This window comes from Branchiostoma belcheri, unplaced genomic scaffold, assembly GCF_001625305.1.
Source record: "Branchiostoma belcheri isolate BF01 breed outbred unplaced genomic scaffold, Haploidv18h27 scaffold13, whole genome shotgun sequence".
Classification (NCBI taxonomy): domain Eukaryota; kingdom Metazoa; phylum Chordata; class Leptocardii; order Amphioxiformes; family Branchiostomatidae; genus Branchiostoma; species Branchiostoma belcheri.
Genome location: NW_017802713.1, coordinates 4,412,834 through 4,431,327, shown reverse-complemented (window position 1 = coordinate 4,431,327; position 18,494 = coordinate 4,412,834). Strand labels below are relative to the sequence as shown.

Genomic DNA, 18,494 nt, shown 5'->3' with positions numbered 1-18,494 from the left:
CCTATACAAGTATATACAGGCGCCGCCACGGCAAGCGGTGTAAAGCTTGTCACGTATGTACCAAAAAATTGTTAAAACGAAAAAAGGAGGTGCTTAACTGACTGAAGGTTGGTCACTGACTACATGTTCAGATCTGTGGACCAAGTACACAAACTTCAGGTGAGTGACACGTAGCTTCTCGCATGAAAGATTAAGAAACGAATGGCCAGGATGCATGCAAGGGTTAGGAGTGGCGCTAGGGAGAACGCAGCCATGTTGTTCTTGCTGCTTTTCATAGCTACCTGCACAGCTTCAGATGGCCCAGGTTCTCCTCAGTGTAAGGTAGCTGGATGGCGGGTGTGTGTGCCTATCAAGGGCAAGGTGGGACAGATGAAAGTGTCGGGTACATGTGTCATGTGTGGGGTCCTGAAAGAGGGTGTTGCTCCTGTAAGCCCTTTCTCTTTCCTTGCTGGGGCCCAACATGTTGCAATAAGGGGGTATCCATTCCACGTCCTGTCAGCAAACAGCCTGACCCCGCTTGAGCATTCTGTGGTCCTCACTTTGGCCTTGGTGGATACAAAGATGACTGATGTGAAGAACAACACTCTCGCTGGGTTCTCCAGTCTCCAAACACTGTCCCTAGATTCTAACAGGTTGACAAATGTCAAGAAGACCTGGTTCACTGGCTTGAAAAATCTCCGCTGGCTGACTTTGTCCAACAACTGCATCAAGCAGATACAGCCAGGAAGCTTTGCCAACCTAACCCGTCTGTTTTTCTTGGATCTGGAGAACAACATGTTGCAGGCTGTAGACCCTGCTTGGCTCTTTGGACTTAAAGGTATCGTGGTCATGAACCTGGGTTTGAATGAAATCAAATCCATCTCCCCGAGGTCATTCAAACACATACAGCCGGTCCGGTTAGATCTGAGTGGTACTGATCTGTCATGTTTGGATAAAGATGTGTTCAGGGGACAGTCTCGGCTGAGAAGTCTCCAAGTCAGCAGTGGTATGCTGTCATCTGTCCATGATGCAAAGCCACATGAGATGATGTGGAGCCTATATCGGTTAGCCAATGCCATGAGAGGGTCAGCAACAATGGCTGTTGTGGTGCCCAGGTTCCACTTCTGTGTCAGTCACAATGGGGTAACCCCTGGATTCTCGTTTTGGTGGATGTTTGACTCATCTGACAGTGTGCCATATAACATTGGACCCGCAGCATACGCTTGTGGTATTTTGAAAAGTTCCTTGATCTCTATCCAGCCCCCTGTAGTTGTCCTGGCCACTGACGACTCTCTGACAGACAAACTGGACACCAACACACTTGAGCAGTGCAGGCAGGTGTGGGAATACGCTGGAGGCATCGCAATGGACCTAGGTGGAAGTTCATACTTCCAACTGGTGTCCTTGTCCACAGGAAATTCAACCTTTGAAGGTGTTGGTATGTCGTTTGTCCAGACACAAGACACAAACACACTCACCACCAGAGAGTCTGGATACGGTCAAACACACACAGCCATCACAAACGCCAACCATGACCATGCAAAGAACATCACCTGCATTCTGCTCACCAAAGATAAACACACAACGTTGTTCTTCACCACTCCCCAGGACCAACTCCAGACACACAAAGCAACCTACAGCACAGAAACTGGCCACTCCGTCAGCCTAACACACTACACTAAACATACAGAGAAATACTATCCATCTTCAGAAATGGTAGACAACTCTACACTGAAGGCGAGTTCCACATCTGGACCAGACATGCCTCTGTCAACAGATCATGTTCTCATATCTGTTGTTGCAGTTTCAGCATTGGTCGGCCTGGTCTTGTCGTCCCTTCTAGTGTTGGTGTTGAAGTTGTGCTCGAAAGGGACGAGCGAGGATGAGAGGGACAGTGACGATGCACATGTTTGGACCGTCCCGCCTGGGGTTGCCTTCCCCGGCCTGCTGAGGTCTGCTTCCCTCCCTGCACGTTCAGGCAAGATAGCGTTGGATGGTGTGGTTTCCTGTAGGTCATTGCCTACTGTCCTGCATTCCGTCCAGCCTACTTACAGCGAGATCCCAGATGACGTAGCTTGTGCTCAGAGGCCCCTGCCCAGTCTCCCGCACGACGACGTGATGGTCCGGTCAGCCTCCCTCCCTGCAAACACTTGCGGGTGCGCCCCAGACGATGCGGCATCCTGTAGGTCATTGCCGGCTGTTCTACAGTCCATTGAACCCACCTATAGTGAGATCCCAGATCACATGGCCGCTGCGCAGCGCCCTCTGCCGGCTCTCCCGCGCACATCCTGGGAGATCACAGAACACGGAGCTGCTGCACAGCGCCCCCTGCCTGTCCCACACCATACCTACAGTGAGATCCCAGATGATGAGAGCGGCCCCATGCCTTTCTATGCTGATCCTGCAGGGTTTTCGCTTCATGTTGTCAAAAACAGGGGCCAAAACAGACGGGCCTTCCGGGATGTCACAACAACTGCCAACAGACACCGGTCTGGACAATCCATGGTCACATATGGGTCAGCTGAACAGAACAAAGCCCAGGGTGATAGCGTTTACAGAATGGCCATCGATGTCCAGGGTATAAGAGCCCGTAGAAATCTGAGGACAGGTTTGGTATCCCAGGCTATCGACCAAAGTGTGAGAACGTACGTCAACGTCACGGATGCGATTCTGTCGAGAGGTCAGGAGGTCACGGAGGCTCACATCGCCTTCCTCACATCCCCGGGTACATCCGGGACGGGGTCATGGGAGATCTCAGGGGAGGGAACCCGTATCACACCACGGCGTGCGTCCCTCCCCCCCGTCACACTACCTAACACCTACTGGCCATGGGAGATCCCAGGGGAGGGAACCCGTAACACACCACAGCGTGTGTCCCTCCCCACAGTCACACTACCTAACACCTACTGGCCATGGGAGATCCCGAGGGGAGGGAACCCGTAACACAGCACAGCGTGTCGTCCCTCCCCACCGTCACACTACCTAACACCTACTGGCCATGGGAGATCCCAGGGGAGGGAACCCGTAACACAGCACGGCGTGCTCCCCTCCCCACTGTCACACTACCTAACACCTACTGGCCATGGGAGATCCCAGAGGACGGAACCCGTAACACGACATAGCAAATTAACCACTACTACCTACTCTTTTATTCCTCCAACCATCTTTATTTTTTCATGGTGTGTGTGTGTGTGTTTGTAAACACGATAACTCAAGAATGCTTTGATGGATTGTCTTGATGTCTTGATTGTCTTGGTAATGCAGCACAACTTCCGGTTTTGATATCTCATGATCTGGACATATATATTAGGGTCACGAAATTTAGATGGTAGAAGTGGCATAAGTTTGATTGCTCTGGAACTGCACTTAAAATTGATGAAAAATGTTTAAACGAAGATAACTCAAGAACTGATTAATGGATTGTCATTATATTTGATATGTAGGTAGCATAAGTGATGCTTGACATAATGATATCATAATTATGCAAATATGGATGTAATTTGCATGAATAATGAGGAAATCCTTTAAATCAGCTGCAGTCCATGATAGGACTATTAGCTTGTGACATACATGTATGTTATTGAGAACGAACCACAGGCAGATATCGATTATGCAAATGAAGACTGAATTTGCATAATTAATGGGAAAATGTTATAATTCTTGGGGTATTTGAAAGTTAAGTGAAGGGGAACATCATTCAGCATAACTTATTCAAACTAGGACCTCATTTGCATAATTTATGAGGAAATGCTAGATAATTACATTCTTTGTTAAGATAAGACTGTCTTCTGGTGTGGAATATGGCCAACAGATATAATTCATGTAATTGAGAATCCTATTTAAATAATCAGGGGGATTAATCTATAATTTCTTAGTCACAAAGATTAACATCATTTGGCGAAGGTATGAGATCCTGGAACTCTTGTTAAACAGATCGTTGGTGGCTGCAATACAGTATAAATTGGCCAGGCAGTATCCTATAGGCCACCCGAGTTTGGTTTGCGTAAAAAAAGATACCAGGAAAAAAAGCAAATCCCACGAATTTAAAACTTCAAACATAAGCCTACGTAAGCTTCTGCTTGGAGAGCACAAATTATCGTGCGAACTTAACACGTTCTATACTCATGAAATTATCGTCACCAAAAATCGCATTTTTATAGTTATTCATATACAGATAGTGCATTTTATTCTAAGAGAAAATGCTGACAGAAATCATATAGTCGTCTGTTTATCATAATTTTGTTAGTTCAGAGCTACAAATCTTATTTAGACCAAGAAGATCAGAAAAGGGTCGGGCCTGCTTATACTACGCATACAACTCAGAACAAAATGGCCGTTGTTGGCAACCTACTGCGGTTGTCCCCCTCTGTTTGAATAGACCTATATCCTGACTGCCCATCACAATTAGTGGCTCAACCAATGATAGCATGCCTGGCGATTAGCGGTTCCGTAGATATAACCTCACCTACCTCTTCTGAAATTCCAAATAAACAACGCAAAATGCAAATATTTTTTTTTTCATGCAGCATCTCTTTCATTGGTTGAAGCACTAATTGCCGTGCTTTCATTGGTTGAACTGTTAATTAGCAAACTTCCGTGAATAATCCGTTTTTAATTTTCTTTTTGGAGTAGCTTGAAATGCCAAGTAATTTGCCCGTACCTCTAACATCTAAGCACATCTTATTCCTCAAGTTCAACTATGAATGGATGACAAAAGCACATGTACAGATCTTTTGTAATTTATTTGAAAGCGCTAATGTAAATTTTTTACTGTTGTTGATGAACACATTCATTGTTGATTTGCGAATTCTTTATGTGAAAATTGAATAAATTAGGGTGATTTCGTGGACACTTTCGAAAAAAATGTACATAATCTGAAGATACGAACCATTCGGCAATCACTGCAATGACAATTCGCGTCTCTTGTACTCTGAGTGGGGCTTTGCGGAGACTATTTTAGGTTGAACTGTTTTCTTAAACATTAGTGTAAGGCACAAGCAACCAGCGTTTTTCTATGTCTAAGCAAGTAACAAAATCATCATCATGCCTCCGGATTATAAATCCGGTGAGGTACACTTGATAAAGTTACTCCAGTATGTCCTATCTCTCATAGCCGACTCTAATGCAGTCCCTGCGAGACCAGTGTCTCTCTCTAACATTGACAAAAGTGTAGTAAATGGTCGTCCCACTCTACGTCTCACAGCGGAAAGCCACTGTACTAGTCTACCAGCTGGTTCGTTTCTACGAACAACATGCCCTGCCAGGGCGAGCCTACGTCCTGTAACAAAATATCGTAACTTTAACATGACATGTGCATTGATATTGAAACCTGTCAGTGATGAGCTATTGATTTGTACCAACAGACAGTTATGCATGTAACTTGCTTCTAATTTCATAATCTAATTATGTCTCATAATGCACTAAGAATGGATGATTTAAAAACAAAAACATATTCTGGTAAATAAATGCTAGGCAAAGGAGATTCAAGCAGAACTTTAGTCAAACTGTTAACGGGGGATAGGCTAAGGGGTTTTAGACTCTTGATTTGGATTCTTGTTTTGGTCTACTAGAATTTGTACACTAACTAGAAAAGACAAAACAAAGCTGGATAGGAATGGATTTTGATTTATAGCGTTACCTCAGGTTTGGATCTCAAACATTACTTACCCTCACAGCCAAATTAAATTCCATTAAGCAAACCGGACCAGGTATGAATATGTAGAATCAGTAGAGTGATACGTGACAGTAGCAACCAGTCCAATGGAGGAAATATTACATTCTTGAAGCAGTTTTATGGAAAGATCTTCAAATTCTATAAGAATGAACCAATGAGCTGTGGCTGTCAGACCTTGCGACCGAGCAAAAAAACAAAATGACGTCACGTTGAAGTCGAGGGCGTGAACACGCAGGAACTTGACGTGTTGACATCAACTCTTTAATTATCTGTCATCAAACCCAGAACTCACAATAATTACGAACAGAACATTAAAAAGGTAAAGAAGCATGCGGTGATCCAGTGAATGGCGATCTCGCCTACGTACGAAAAATTCAGTCCGGAACTAGAAAATCCCGGTCTATACCGGTTGGATCCAGCAGGTTGGAGGAAGTTATGCCTCAAGACACCAATTCACTTCTGGACACTTCAAGACAGTGCTGTATACGCCTTGGTCAGCGATGGTAAATCTCACAACGCAGCTTCCTATCTAGTCTAAATATCGAAGCATGCACGTGGAATGCTACACGCATGTTTATACTACATTGTAAACGGTCTATACTCAAGGGATAGTACTCTCTCATATATAGACAACTACTAGACTGAACGGCTCTCAGTATCTAATAATTCAACAAACAAGTTTCACCACATCTCGCCTGTTTCTGCACACCGATGATGTTCGATAACATTATACAAGCTTCCAGTTGAAAGAACAGTCGGTATCGAACACGAGAAATGACATGAATCTTAAGCAAACTGTCGAAAACAAACACACTGAATGTTGAAAATGTCTCATCAATGGAATGCTACACGATACGAGCTGGACCGTTATCGAATGACGTTTCTTTCTGTTCAGATATGATATGTATCCTAAGTGCATATGTTATTTTGTGATGACCCTGAACATTGTATAGGACCACATGGAGAAAACCTGACGCGTCAAGATACTTGATGATCGAAATAAAGTCCTCGGATAAAAAGTACGCCAGGAAACGGAGGAAGAAAAACATGAACGTTCATCTACAAGGCCTGTTACTTACTTCAGTCTCCAGACAAATGTTATACCAAGGCTCTGACATGTCACAATTCAAGGTCTTTGTTACACCTGATTTTATTCAGCCACCATTTTTTCAGTTACCTTATCGAAATAACACTATAAGTCCCAAATCTCCATTGAACTCCGTCGCTCTGGTACATATATGTTGTGTTGACTAATAAATGTACTACATGCACTTAAAAATACTACAGTGCACTTTGTATGGGAATCGAGTCCCTTATAATATAACAAGTATATCTTCAACATTGTAATTATTTCCCGTTCTTATGAAAAGGTCCTACTTTATTGACTTGATTGCCCAAAGCTTCGATCACTTTCACTTTGTGTATGTGATATAATAAAAGACATCAGGCATTTTGTCTAATCAATGTACATGTAATTTGAAGCACGTGTTTGAGAAAAAATGCAATAATACAGAACTTTAGGACTGGCATTGTATCAAATGTAAGTTTGTTTTAAGTATTCACGGTGGTAAAATCTGGGTTGCAAAGTTCCCACATTTCATAGAATCCGAACTGTGTTCGATGGTGTTCGATCTGGGCGATTCGAATCGAACCCGCGTTCCATTTCGGGGTCACCTGCGGTCATTTGCAATAAAGCGGCAAAACAAGCCCTTTTGCCTGAGTGACTCGTAATAGATAAAAAAACAACACTTTTCTATAGATACAAACAGTTTCCAGGATAGTACATGTCCGCTATCATTTTTTTGTGGACATGTAACATGTAGCGAAGCTACTGTCGTATCCTTGGGTGACCTTGAATACTGTAATGATTCTTTACACCTGTATGAAAAAAACAATGCACACTTTTGGGAGATATGGCATGTTTGCAAAACTCGTTCAAACCTGGAAACATGGAGAGTCTAACATACCCCATTTACGGCTCAAAATGACTGTCAGGGTTGTCCCGAAAATCGTGCTTTTGGAATTTTTGAAAAATGCGCTTGATTTTGAATTATGGGTAATTTAGTGCGAAAAAAAGCCAAAAAATTCGATTTTTTTCACCTATTTGTCGACAAAAACTATACTTAAAGTCAGAAATTAAAAAATCCCTAAAGCACGATTTTTCATCTTATTCCTAGTCGTCGAAAAATATAAAAATCAGTGATCTTGCGTAATATGTGTAGCCAGGTTTGCTCAGTGATTGACTAAAATATGGCGGTCCGAAATCCCGAAAATTATCGACTTTTTTTAACGAAATCCGAAAAAATCATCAATTTAGCGCAAAAAATCACCATTAAATGTATGTAAAGACGATAATTTTATTTTATTTCAATGAAATTTCCCCTCGATACTAGTTTGTTTATTTTCAAATGTTTTACGGTTAGCCCAAAATTGCGTCTTGTAACCCGATACTTTATCGAACGCACACAGCAATGGGAAAGAATGCCGTAGTGACAGACCGCCGTGATTTAGCGATTGTTATAGTTGGATGCTTTTAATATCATATTCATTCATTTTTACAATACTCTTATTAAAGTTGGTCATTCTTATATACCATTTTTAAAACTCATTTGTAATGCAGGGTATTGTATCATAACTGTGATATCTGGAAATAAGGTGATTGATTATTGAAATCACCAAATAAATAGAATATACTAAATGTAAAATCGATTAATGCTCGCCGTTATTATGTACAGAAATACTGAATTGATTTTCATGATTAAAACAATCATAACAGACAATATGTTGAGGACTTGAATTTATGGCCTTCAATGCTTGTACAGTCATTTACATATTATACAGATAGGATTATTGCAAATTCCTGCCCGAAGGCTAGCGCTAATTGCAATAAAACAATTTAAATTAAATCAATTAAATTAAGGTTGAACATTGAAACACAAAATAACTTCAAAATCTACGTAATAAAAGGCATATATATAGCTATGACTAAAATCACGTCAGAAGGGTTTGACTTCTCTATTTGGTCACACCAAGTAAATTTTATGGATGACGTCCTTTGGAGACCCTAAATCTAATGCGAGAGGGCGAAAAAAAAACAAGAAGGGCCCTAAAAAACAAGATGCCTAGATTAGAAAGAGACGGCAAATGTTAGGACACAAATTGAATGAGGTGACACAGTGTAACAAACAAGAAGTCTTTTATTCATCATCAAAACAGCAATAAATCAGGTGGAACAGTGGACAGTGAAAAATTTTCTGTCAGGATGGTCCTGTCAATAGTGCAAATTTTCTGTTATTGACAGGATGGTCCGATCCTGTCAATAGTGCAAATTTTCTGTTATTGACAGGATGGTCCTGTCAATAGACACTTTCTTCGCGTTACGGGTTTCACATCAATCTGGTGATTTGCGGCACTGTCGTGACTCTTTGGTCATAGTTACAGGAAGCGGAATTTCTCAGTTTTTTTTTCTAGGAACAGGCCAAAATCAATGCGCGCGTGGACGTCGTCCATAAAATTTACTTGGTGTGGCCTTTTATATAATCCATAGTTTCCTGAGTTTTGGTGCTAAAGCACAAACATAACAATAGACACATTCCTGTAGAATTCCGACAATTCTTGCAGACTTCAGACACTAATATTAGGTTTTCCCCTGAGACGTCACCAAAAAAGACGTCGAACCATGCATACTCAGCTCAGGTTTGTTTCTCAATTATGTTATTTCTTAATAAAAGGCACCCAATGCAATTTCAGGGAGAAAAACTGAAACATCGATTATGAATAAGGCTGTATGATATTGACACATCGTGACTGCCCCACATTAGCACATTTGCATCAGTATGCCATACTTTCAGCGTTTAAACCAGCAAACAAATTTTTTTTTCAATTACAATATTTGAATTTTTGGTGAAAAAAAATGCTACATAACGCCCTTTAATTAATTTGTATTTGCAGTAAAGGCTAGCTATTCATATTCGTATTCAGTAAAAAGCGACATCTCGTCGACTCAGCTATGTCCACTTGTCCATTGTCCACTCACCGGCCCAGTCACAGGTATTGCGCAATGCAGGTGCTTTTTTGGCGCCCACGTGCAGTACTAGGGCGCGGCACGTGGGGCTATTGACGTCATTTCCGTTCAAGACGAGCCGTGATGTTGAAATCAGGAACCCCCGAACATTATACCGGATATTTCGCAATCGAAAGTGTCCTTCGTTAAATCCCTCCGCGTTGCCAGAAAATCTCAAAAAGGCATTAAAATTACCAAAATCAAGCAAAATATCTATCTTGGTGATTGAGATATATTTGAAGTGTACGAATGAATCTTTTCTCATTTTTTCTGTGGGAAATTGATACAGAAAAACGTTACTCAAATTGCGAACTACTTTTTGTTAGCGGGCTTGCCGTTCTATGTAGGTGCGTGCTCAAGCCGGCTCGCTCACTCTGCACTGAGTACCAAGTGACTTCGGTAACATGTCCGACTACGCTCAGACTGAACAAGGGTAAGTTTCATCTTAAATATTGTTTACAAACACGGTAGAGTATCAGAAATAATCAGAGGGAGGTTTGAAGAATCTAATTTCTTGGGTGAGACGTTTTACTCAGTGCCAAATTTGGCAGAACGCGACATTTTTTGAAGGGGATCGACCGAATGTGGAATCCAAGATGGCCGCTTTCGTGAGCACGTGTGATTTTGCCGGTATCGCCGGTGCCTTAGATGGAATTATATTAGCTCCACACCACCCTCATTTGATAGCGAATAAGATCAGTGTAGATTTATTTCGTTTCTCCGTGAATACGATGTGAGGAGGGGGTTGTATTTTTAGCCAAGACGCTAGCGGTGATTACGACATACCCTTTGCTTGATACGTCATGCCAATTTTTTTGGCGCAATGCCGGCAAAAAGTGCGCTAGGAAGTAAGGCCTGCTGTAACTTTCAAATTTCGACTTTCTCAGTCCTTTTAGTCATGTGTAGAGTTGTATATTGATATGTTTCGTGAAAAAAGTTGGCCAGTTCGTTCGTGAAAGTCCACCGATTGATATGAATCATTTGCGGAAGCGAGTAAAGTCATCATGGACACAAAGAGTCACTCCTAAATGAATGAATGAATGGACCTTAACAACATATTGTTTGTCCACGTTTTTGGGTGTCGCCAGTAACATAGAAAAAGTCCGTTCCAGAAAATTCCTGGTTCAAAGCAACGTTGAACAAGTACCTTACTTGAGAGCAGGTTTTTGTCCATTTTAGCGGTCCTCTCGCTTTGTTGGAACATCTGTGTTGAATATTCATGTGGTAATTACATAAATGAGAGCACATTTCGCAATGTTGTCCCAACAGCAGTTATGGAGGGTAAATTATGCAAGACCCTCATCAACTTTCCGATTTCTTTCACTAGATAGAGGGTAATACAAGCAGTCAGTGTGAACAGTTGGTTTGAAGCCATTTAAAAATTGTACTAAGTTGTAAGGTTTCTGCTATTGTGGCTTCCAATTGTCATTATATTGACTAATTTGTCACCTTTTATTGGGCCAATAATGGTATCCTGTTAGAATGTTGGTAACAGATAAAAAAATGTCTATCTAAATTTATTTATTATTTGGTATAACCTGTCCCAGAAACTGTGGCAATGACCTGATATTTCTACATGTCCAAACTACAAATGACTTTAGTAAAAAAAAGAGTTCCATGTTTAGGGCCACAGCTGTAGCATGTTCAATTTTTATTCAAATTTGTCGCAATGTTGCCTTTTAGTCCTTGAAGAATTTTTAAAACAGGAGTTATCCATGGTTTTTTGTTATCTGCACTAAATCCCTAACTAAGGATTAGAAAATGTCACTATGAAAAGCAATTATTTATCGAAACTCAAAGATCAAATTTATGTCGGGCAACCAGAAACTGTTTAGTAGCCGGTACTGAGGGGAAAGTCATGTACATGTATAGATATTGAAGTTGGTTCAATATAATTATATGCCTACGGCTTTCTTTTAATGACAAGGTCACATATGGGCTACTCTGTTCATGGGACAAGCAAAATCTGAAACTTGCCCTTTCATTTGTTGCAGTAGTTTTTAAGTATTAAACAATTCCTCTTTCCATATAGATTTGTTTTAGAAAAGGAAGGTTCTAATTAACAAAACGCAAGTTAATTAGGGGCACACAGGCGGTGTGGAATCTTTTGTTCTCAGTATATTTTGCATAATTGTCAAAGGAGAATTATTCCATGTGTAATCAGTGACATTTGTTATGCATTTAGGTCTGAAGGCAGACCTACAGATGCATTTAGGTCGACAGATATTGACTCAGAAGTTCAACATGAGGAACTCCATGCCAAAAGGTTGTGAAAAATATCAATCATTTCCCCCAATCCCTTATCAGTTTTAAGATGATGTTCTATACAACATGATATTTTCCAACAAACTGAGGAAAACATCAAGATTTGCATGCTACACAGTGAAGATGCGTGCACTACTATCCCACCAGACTTCAAACACACAAAACCACTTCCTGTAGCATTCCTCAGTTGTGACATCGTCTGGTTGCTTGGGCATGTGTCTGCTAGTCAAATTAGTGGTGTTACACGGTCAACTGGATTTGCATGGTGCAAGAATGGTAAAACTCTGGTGTTGTCCTTCCTTTCTGCAAAACTACACATGTATTCAATCTAGTTGTTATCTAGTAGACAGTGGTATGGAATGCATTGCCATATGTTTACCATATTCATGATTTGAGATCTTGCTTCCTTCCTTTTTGGCACTAATTACAAGGTTTTGTTGTCTCAGACTTATGCTCTGTGCCTTTTCATTTTTGGCAGCGAAGTTGGATGGTTTACAATAATGGTTAAAGGCAAGGTTATGCAACAACAATTGTCGTATATGATGTCTTCTGATGTCCAAGTTATGTGCAAATTATTACAATGAAGTAATGGGATTACAAGCACCTGTTTCAGGTGATTTCATCTCATCAAACGGTTGCTAGTTTTGAAACATAGATGAGGAGAAAACTTAATGATCTATATGTGTGATCCAGCATGGACAGATGGAATGCTGTTGAAGTATTTATTCAAAGGAAGCCTTGAGGCCATGTATATTAAATAGCACATACAGGGAACCTCACTAGGTTTGTCCTTGCCGTAGGGTTGGCTGGGGCCCCCAAGATCTGGGGCCTAGGGAGCGAAGAGATCTCAGTCCACGGGATCTTCGCGATCTTGGGCCCAGGGACTATGAGCCCCGCGATCTAGGGCCTGAAGAACGCAGAGATCTGGATCCTAGAGAAGGCCGGGATCTTAGTCCCAGGGGACCGCGTGATCTCGGCCCTCCTGGCGACTACGAACCTCGCAATCTCGGGCCGCGGGAGTATGAAGACGAGGAAGACGAGTATTACCGCAGATCGAGAAGGTTCTGTGTGAACTCTCGCTTGTTGGCATGACAACAACAACCTGCCATAATTTTGGTTTTTTTGCTCCATCTCCGCATGGTGTGTCCACTGTGTTTTCGACACTCACTGTCCTGCCTGCCATACCAGGCAGGGGGAGCTTTTCTAACACGTTTTTTTTTTTACTTCGCTTCACTAGAGTAGCTTGTGGTGCCGCTTTGAAATGGCCAGAAATAGATTGAACACAAGTCAACATTTTTCTAAACAGTTTGCTTTCTCAATTTTATGGAGTTTAATTGAATTTTAAGAAGCAGTGTAGTGAATGATAACATTTTGGTTAAACATCTCAAGATAAATTCCACTTGGCATTGTCTTGTCTTTTTTTAAGTGAAATTTGTTACAATAAGTCCAGTGAATGGTCATGTTTGAAGAAGCTACTGACTCACTTGGCCTGTGGTGTGGTGACCTAACCTTTGACCTTACATACCATAGACAGAGGGTGCAAGTTCTATTTCTGTGCACAGCACTGTGGCATAGTTGTTCTCCCGAGCTCCTGACATTCTAAAGGAAAAAAAGGGCCAGTTGTTTTATTAAGTTGCCCATCACTGCTACAGCTAGAAGAAGATAACGGTGATATCACATAACAGTTGATTAATAACTTTCACCTGAATGCGTATGGATTAGTACTTAATTAAAAAGCAGATTTATCTGGAGTCGCAAGATCAGAAGCATGACTGCAGTCCATTGGAGGGTAACCAAGGCGTATTTCTGATACCAACATGAAGTGGTAGTCCCCTGGTAACCCCCTGTGTAGCCTTGTTGTGACCAGCTGGTGTGGTGTTTGTTGCAGGCCCGATGACCAGTCATGGGGACCTTCAGACCAGAATGGACCAGACGGAGGAGAGACGATGCACCAACATGCCCACCATTCAGACGACGGGCCTGCTGGTATGGACCCCGAGGGACTCATTGAGGTAAGAACCTCGCAAATCTCAAACTACTGCAAAGTTGTGCCTCTCAATTTCATGTAGAAGCACAACTTGGTACCAGTTTGAATTGGCATTTGAAACAGTTGTGAACTGCAGTAGTACTAGTATTACGAGCAGTATTTCTTTACAATTTGCAGTGGTTAGGTAACCATGAAAATAGAACCCTTGCAAAATAATTTCACTGTAGGTCGTTAAAGAGGGTTTTGTGATGGTTTTAGTTCATGTTTGAAACACATGGAAACACAACTTGGTGTCGTCACTTTCCCTCCATAGGTCACTGTGAAAATAAAGCCACCACAAACATATCAAGGCTTAAAGCATTTGATATCAAACATGAACTTTCTAAATACCACAGTACTATATAGCTATTGTTTGAATAGGTGCCCTTTCAGTTGTGTTCCTCTCCTCAGAATGGTGACAAGCTCTTTGTTTCTTTTCCAGACCAACTGGGACCAGGTAGTTGACAATTTCGATGACATGGGCCTTCGTGAGGACCTACTAAGAGGCATCTACGCCTACGGCTTTGAGAAGCCCTCTGCTATCCAGCAGAGAGCCATTTTGCCTTGCTGCCAAGGTGGGTAACAGAAGCACATTGGCAGAACATACTGCCTGCACATAACCAGTAATGTATTGTGCATAGCACTTTGTCAGAATGTCTCATTTCAGGACGTATTCACACGTTTAAAGATATCATCCTGTCTTTAGTTTTCAAATGATGTGTCGGAATAGATGTGGTCTGCAACAGGCGAATTTCTGATGCAATGTTGACCAAACATCCAATAAAATCCGTGAAAAATTCCAATTTTGGTAAGTTCTGCTGACATTCTAGTAACTGTCAGTTCTGTAGAAATAGCCTTTTTTCTTTTAATAGAAAACTGGAACCATGTTTCAGAAGTGCTGACTGTTCTACTGTTCCAGGTCGCGATGTGATCGCGCAGGCCCAGTCCGGTACAGGAAAGACGGCCACGTTTGCTGTTGCCATCCTCCAACAGCTGGCCATCAAGGCAGGAAACACGGATAGAAACCCTCAGTGCCAGGCCCTGGTCCTGGCACCCACTCGTGAGCTGGCACAACAGGTACATACACAACCCTGCTGCGTTCATGCATTTTGTATAGGGCTTCAAATACAGTCAAACTTGCCCAAGTGATCACCTCTATAAGCTGGTTATAATGACCACTTTTTCTTGGCCCTGGGTTTTCCCCCACAGACATAAGCATCAGGGCTCGAAATACTTGGTTCATGTGCACCTTAGTGCACCCTGTGCACCTGATTTTTTTCTGTGCCTAATATTTTTGTAGGTATTTTTGTACATATCAAATAATAGTATGCAGGATATTCTTGGCATCTAAGCGTCAGAAAAATAATAAAATCTTTGTTTTAGTTCTTGTGTGAGATTTTGAAGTTAGCTCCCATTTCAGATACAAGCTTAGAAGAGGAGCATTAAGATCTGTAATTATGTTTTGTTTTAAATGGTGCACCCAAAAAAATTTTTGTGCAGCTAATTTTTTAGGTTGGGTGCACCAGTGCACCTATTCCCAAAAATGAATTTCGAGCCCTGAGTGTTAAAGAATGTTCCTAGCAGACCACTTGTCCAAAGGGACCACAACCGGGACTGCACATGGCCCAATCTCTGTCTTTAACAACATCATTTTCAAGCATGTAGCAGAAAACAATTTTTTATGATGACTCTTGATAGAATCGGCCAGGTTGCCATTGATTTGGACAGCATGCAGGTCTTTTGTAAAATGATGTTGGCTGAGTCACTTTGGGTCAATGGGGCATTTGTTGACAAATGTTGCTATGCTTTTTCTCGGTCTCCTATATGGTCATCTTAGACACGTTTGTAAATGATTTTCTTTGTCCACAGATCCAGAAGGTAGTCCTGGCTCTGGGTGACTACATGAACGCCCGCTGCCACGCCTGTATCGGAGGCACCAACGTGCGCGCCGACATGCAAACCCTGACGGAGGGTGTCCATATCGTGGTGGGCACGCCCGGCCGCGTCAACGACATGATCACCAGGAGATCTCTCGGTAAATCAGCTACGTCATTTTTTTTAAATCTTTGTGGCAGTTTTTTTGTGATGTCTCACTGCTCTCATGGTTGCAGTGCAGGTGAAATTGACAGTTGATTGACAAGGAGGTTGTGCCTGAAGGTGACCCAACATGTAGTAGTGGGTGGTATGTGGAGGAATTTAGGATGAGGCGATACCCGATTGAATTACATCATACCACCCCCTCCACTTTTAACCCATAACGCGAACAATTCCACTTACATACTCTACATTGCTACAACTGCAAACACGTTTTCCATCCAGGGACAAAATAAGTCCTTCAAATTTGAAATGTCTGAAATAATTCAGTCCTGTAGTAAATTCTGAGCTGTTTGCAGCATGTGTTGTGTGAGGCAAAATTTCAACCTTCCTAAAAGCACCCCACTGAAGCATCCCTTGACAGTGGCGGCCGTCAACGGAAGGAAAGAACTGCATGGCCGTGGGTGAGGGGGGGTCAGGCTGCGGCCACACTGGCCTACTCCTCAATAGGTGGTGCTACAGCCTTTCTGTCTTTGTTCAAGAGGAGTTACATGAACAGGGCTCGAAATTCATTTTTAGGAATAGGTGCACTGGTGCACTCCACCTAAAAAATTAGGTGCACAATTTTTTTTGGGTGCACCATATAAAACAAAACATAATTACAGATCTTAATGCTCCTCTTCTAAGCTTGAATCTGAAATGGGAGCTAACTTCAAAATCTTACACAAGAACTACAACAAAGATTTTTATTATTTTTCTGGCGCTTAGATACCGAGAATATCCTGCATACTATTATTTGATATGTACAAAAATACCTACAAATATATTTGGGTGCACCAGTGCACCCACAGAAAAGAATTGGGTGCACAGCTCCAATTTTGGGTGTACTAAGGTGCACATGCACCCAGTATTTGGAGCCCTGATGAACTTACTTCCTAAGACTTGTTAGGTAACTGGTGTGATGTCCATTCCTACAGACACCTCTTCGGTGAAGCTGTTTGTGCTGGATGAGGCTGATGAGATGCTGTCTCGTGGTTTTAAGGACCAGATCTATGACATCTTCAAATACCTGCCTGCTGACATTCAGGTGAGAACGGCCAGACAGATCACATAGTGCATTCTGGCAACTGCAGATCTTGTTATTTCATGATATTAGAATTGTACAGTTCTACGGTACCAAGATGTATGTGGTAGAAACAAGGTGGTCATGTGGTTAGGATTACTGAATTGAAATCTGGCGGTTCTGGGTTTAAATCCCTGCCGGCCGTTGTGAAAATTCACACCTATTTATTATTAGAAATAAGCACCTACATGTAGCTTGGGCAAGGGACGTCCTGGATGGGATGTAAAGCCAGACTTAAAGTCGAGCTGCACCTTTCCACGTTTTTCTTTTGGGGAAGAACTTTGAGACATTTCAGAAGTCTTTTTGAAAATTTGATTTGATTTGAGAATGATGCTACAACAGAGGGAAAATGTAACGTTTGTCTCAAAGGGTTATTACTTCAGACATGTTTTTACGAGAATACCAGGCCCCCTTCTGTGGTCTTGGGACCCAATGCGTCAAGAACCCCAGGAAGAGAACCCTGGGGGTTTACCAGTTCTGCCAAACAAACTGAACAGTATTGTGTGTTTGGTTGTACCAGGTGATCCTCCTGTCGGCCACCATGCCCAGTGACGTTCTGGAGGTCACCACCAAGTTCATGCGTAACCCCATCCGCATCCTGGTCAAGAAGGAGGAACTCACCCTGGAGGGTATCAAGCAGTTTTACATCAATGTGGAACGTGAGGTGAGTGTCCAAAAGTGCTGTCCAGCTATACACTGACTGTTGAGATTGAAAGGAGCATAGTTTTGGATGCTTTCTTCATTGGTATTAATAGCCTTTTGGTGTAGTGATTTTTTTCTTGTATTTTAAATTTGTCAGCTATCAGATGCTTTCTATATCAAAAAGAGAACCTATAGAAAACCTTCCTAAAAGCACCCCACTGAAGCATCCCTTGACAGTGGCGGCCGTCAACGGAAGGAGAGAACTGCATGGCCGTGGGTGAGGGGGGGTCAGGCTGCGGCCACACTGGCCTACTCCTCAATAGGTGGTGCTACAATCAGTCTGTTAGTCTTTTTACTGAACTCCTCCAAACAATATGTTTGGGGACAGAAGTTCTATACTATTTTTAAATTTAGCAAGGCTTGAAGAAAACACCTGTTTATGCAGATTTGTGAGTTGGGGTGTAGCTGTGCAGGGATTTGTGACGTCTACCTGCATCTAACCTGCACTGGTCCATGACAAAACCAACTCCAGAGACATATACCAGCAGTGGTCAAAAGCTGCCTTTCATTCTTCAAAGTAACATCATTGAAGATAGAGAACTTACTGAAGTTAAATAGTGCAACAAGGAACATTTTTCTCCAATATTTTCAGTTTTCTGATAAACTAAAAGTCAAAGAAACTGTAGTC

The 18,494-nt window shown here is 42.0% G+C and overlaps 1 protein-coding gene and 1 pseudogene across 2 annotated transcripts in view; both read left to right on the top strand.

The window, feature by feature from the left end:
* The first annotated feature begins 150 nt into the window (after positions 1-150).
* Positions 151-3,101, top strand: LOC109463764 (annotated as a pseudogene).
* Positions 3,102-10,028: 6,927 nt separating this feature from the next.
* Positions 10,029-18,494, top strand: part of LOC109463780 (eukaryotic initiation factor 4A-I-like) — an 11,570-nt gene continuing 3,104 nt past the window's right edge. The window contains exons 1-9 of one of the 2 annotated variants that reach the window (XM_019760638.1): positions 10,077-10,149; positions 11,902-11,982; positions 12,782-13,042; positions 13,870-13,993; positions 14,450-14,582; positions 14,927-15,084; positions 15,877-16,042; positions 17,019-17,128; positions 17,685-17,828. In XM_019760638.1, coding sequence (XP_019616197.1) covers positions 10,121-10,149; positions 11,902-11,982; positions 12,782-13,042; positions 13,870-13,993; positions 14,450-14,582; positions 14,927-15,084; positions 15,877-16,042; positions 17,019-17,128; positions 17,685-17,828 — 1,206 coding nt within the window. In that variant the 5' untranslated portion in view covers positions 10,077-10,120. Of the gene's footprint in view, positions 10,150-11,901; positions 11,983-12,781; positions 13,043-13,869; positions 13,994-14,449; positions 14,583-14,926; positions 15,085-15,876; positions 16,043-17,018; positions 17,129-17,684; positions 17,829-18,494 lie in introns of both variants that reach the window. The other variant, XM_019760639.1, reaches the window with a different exon arrangement.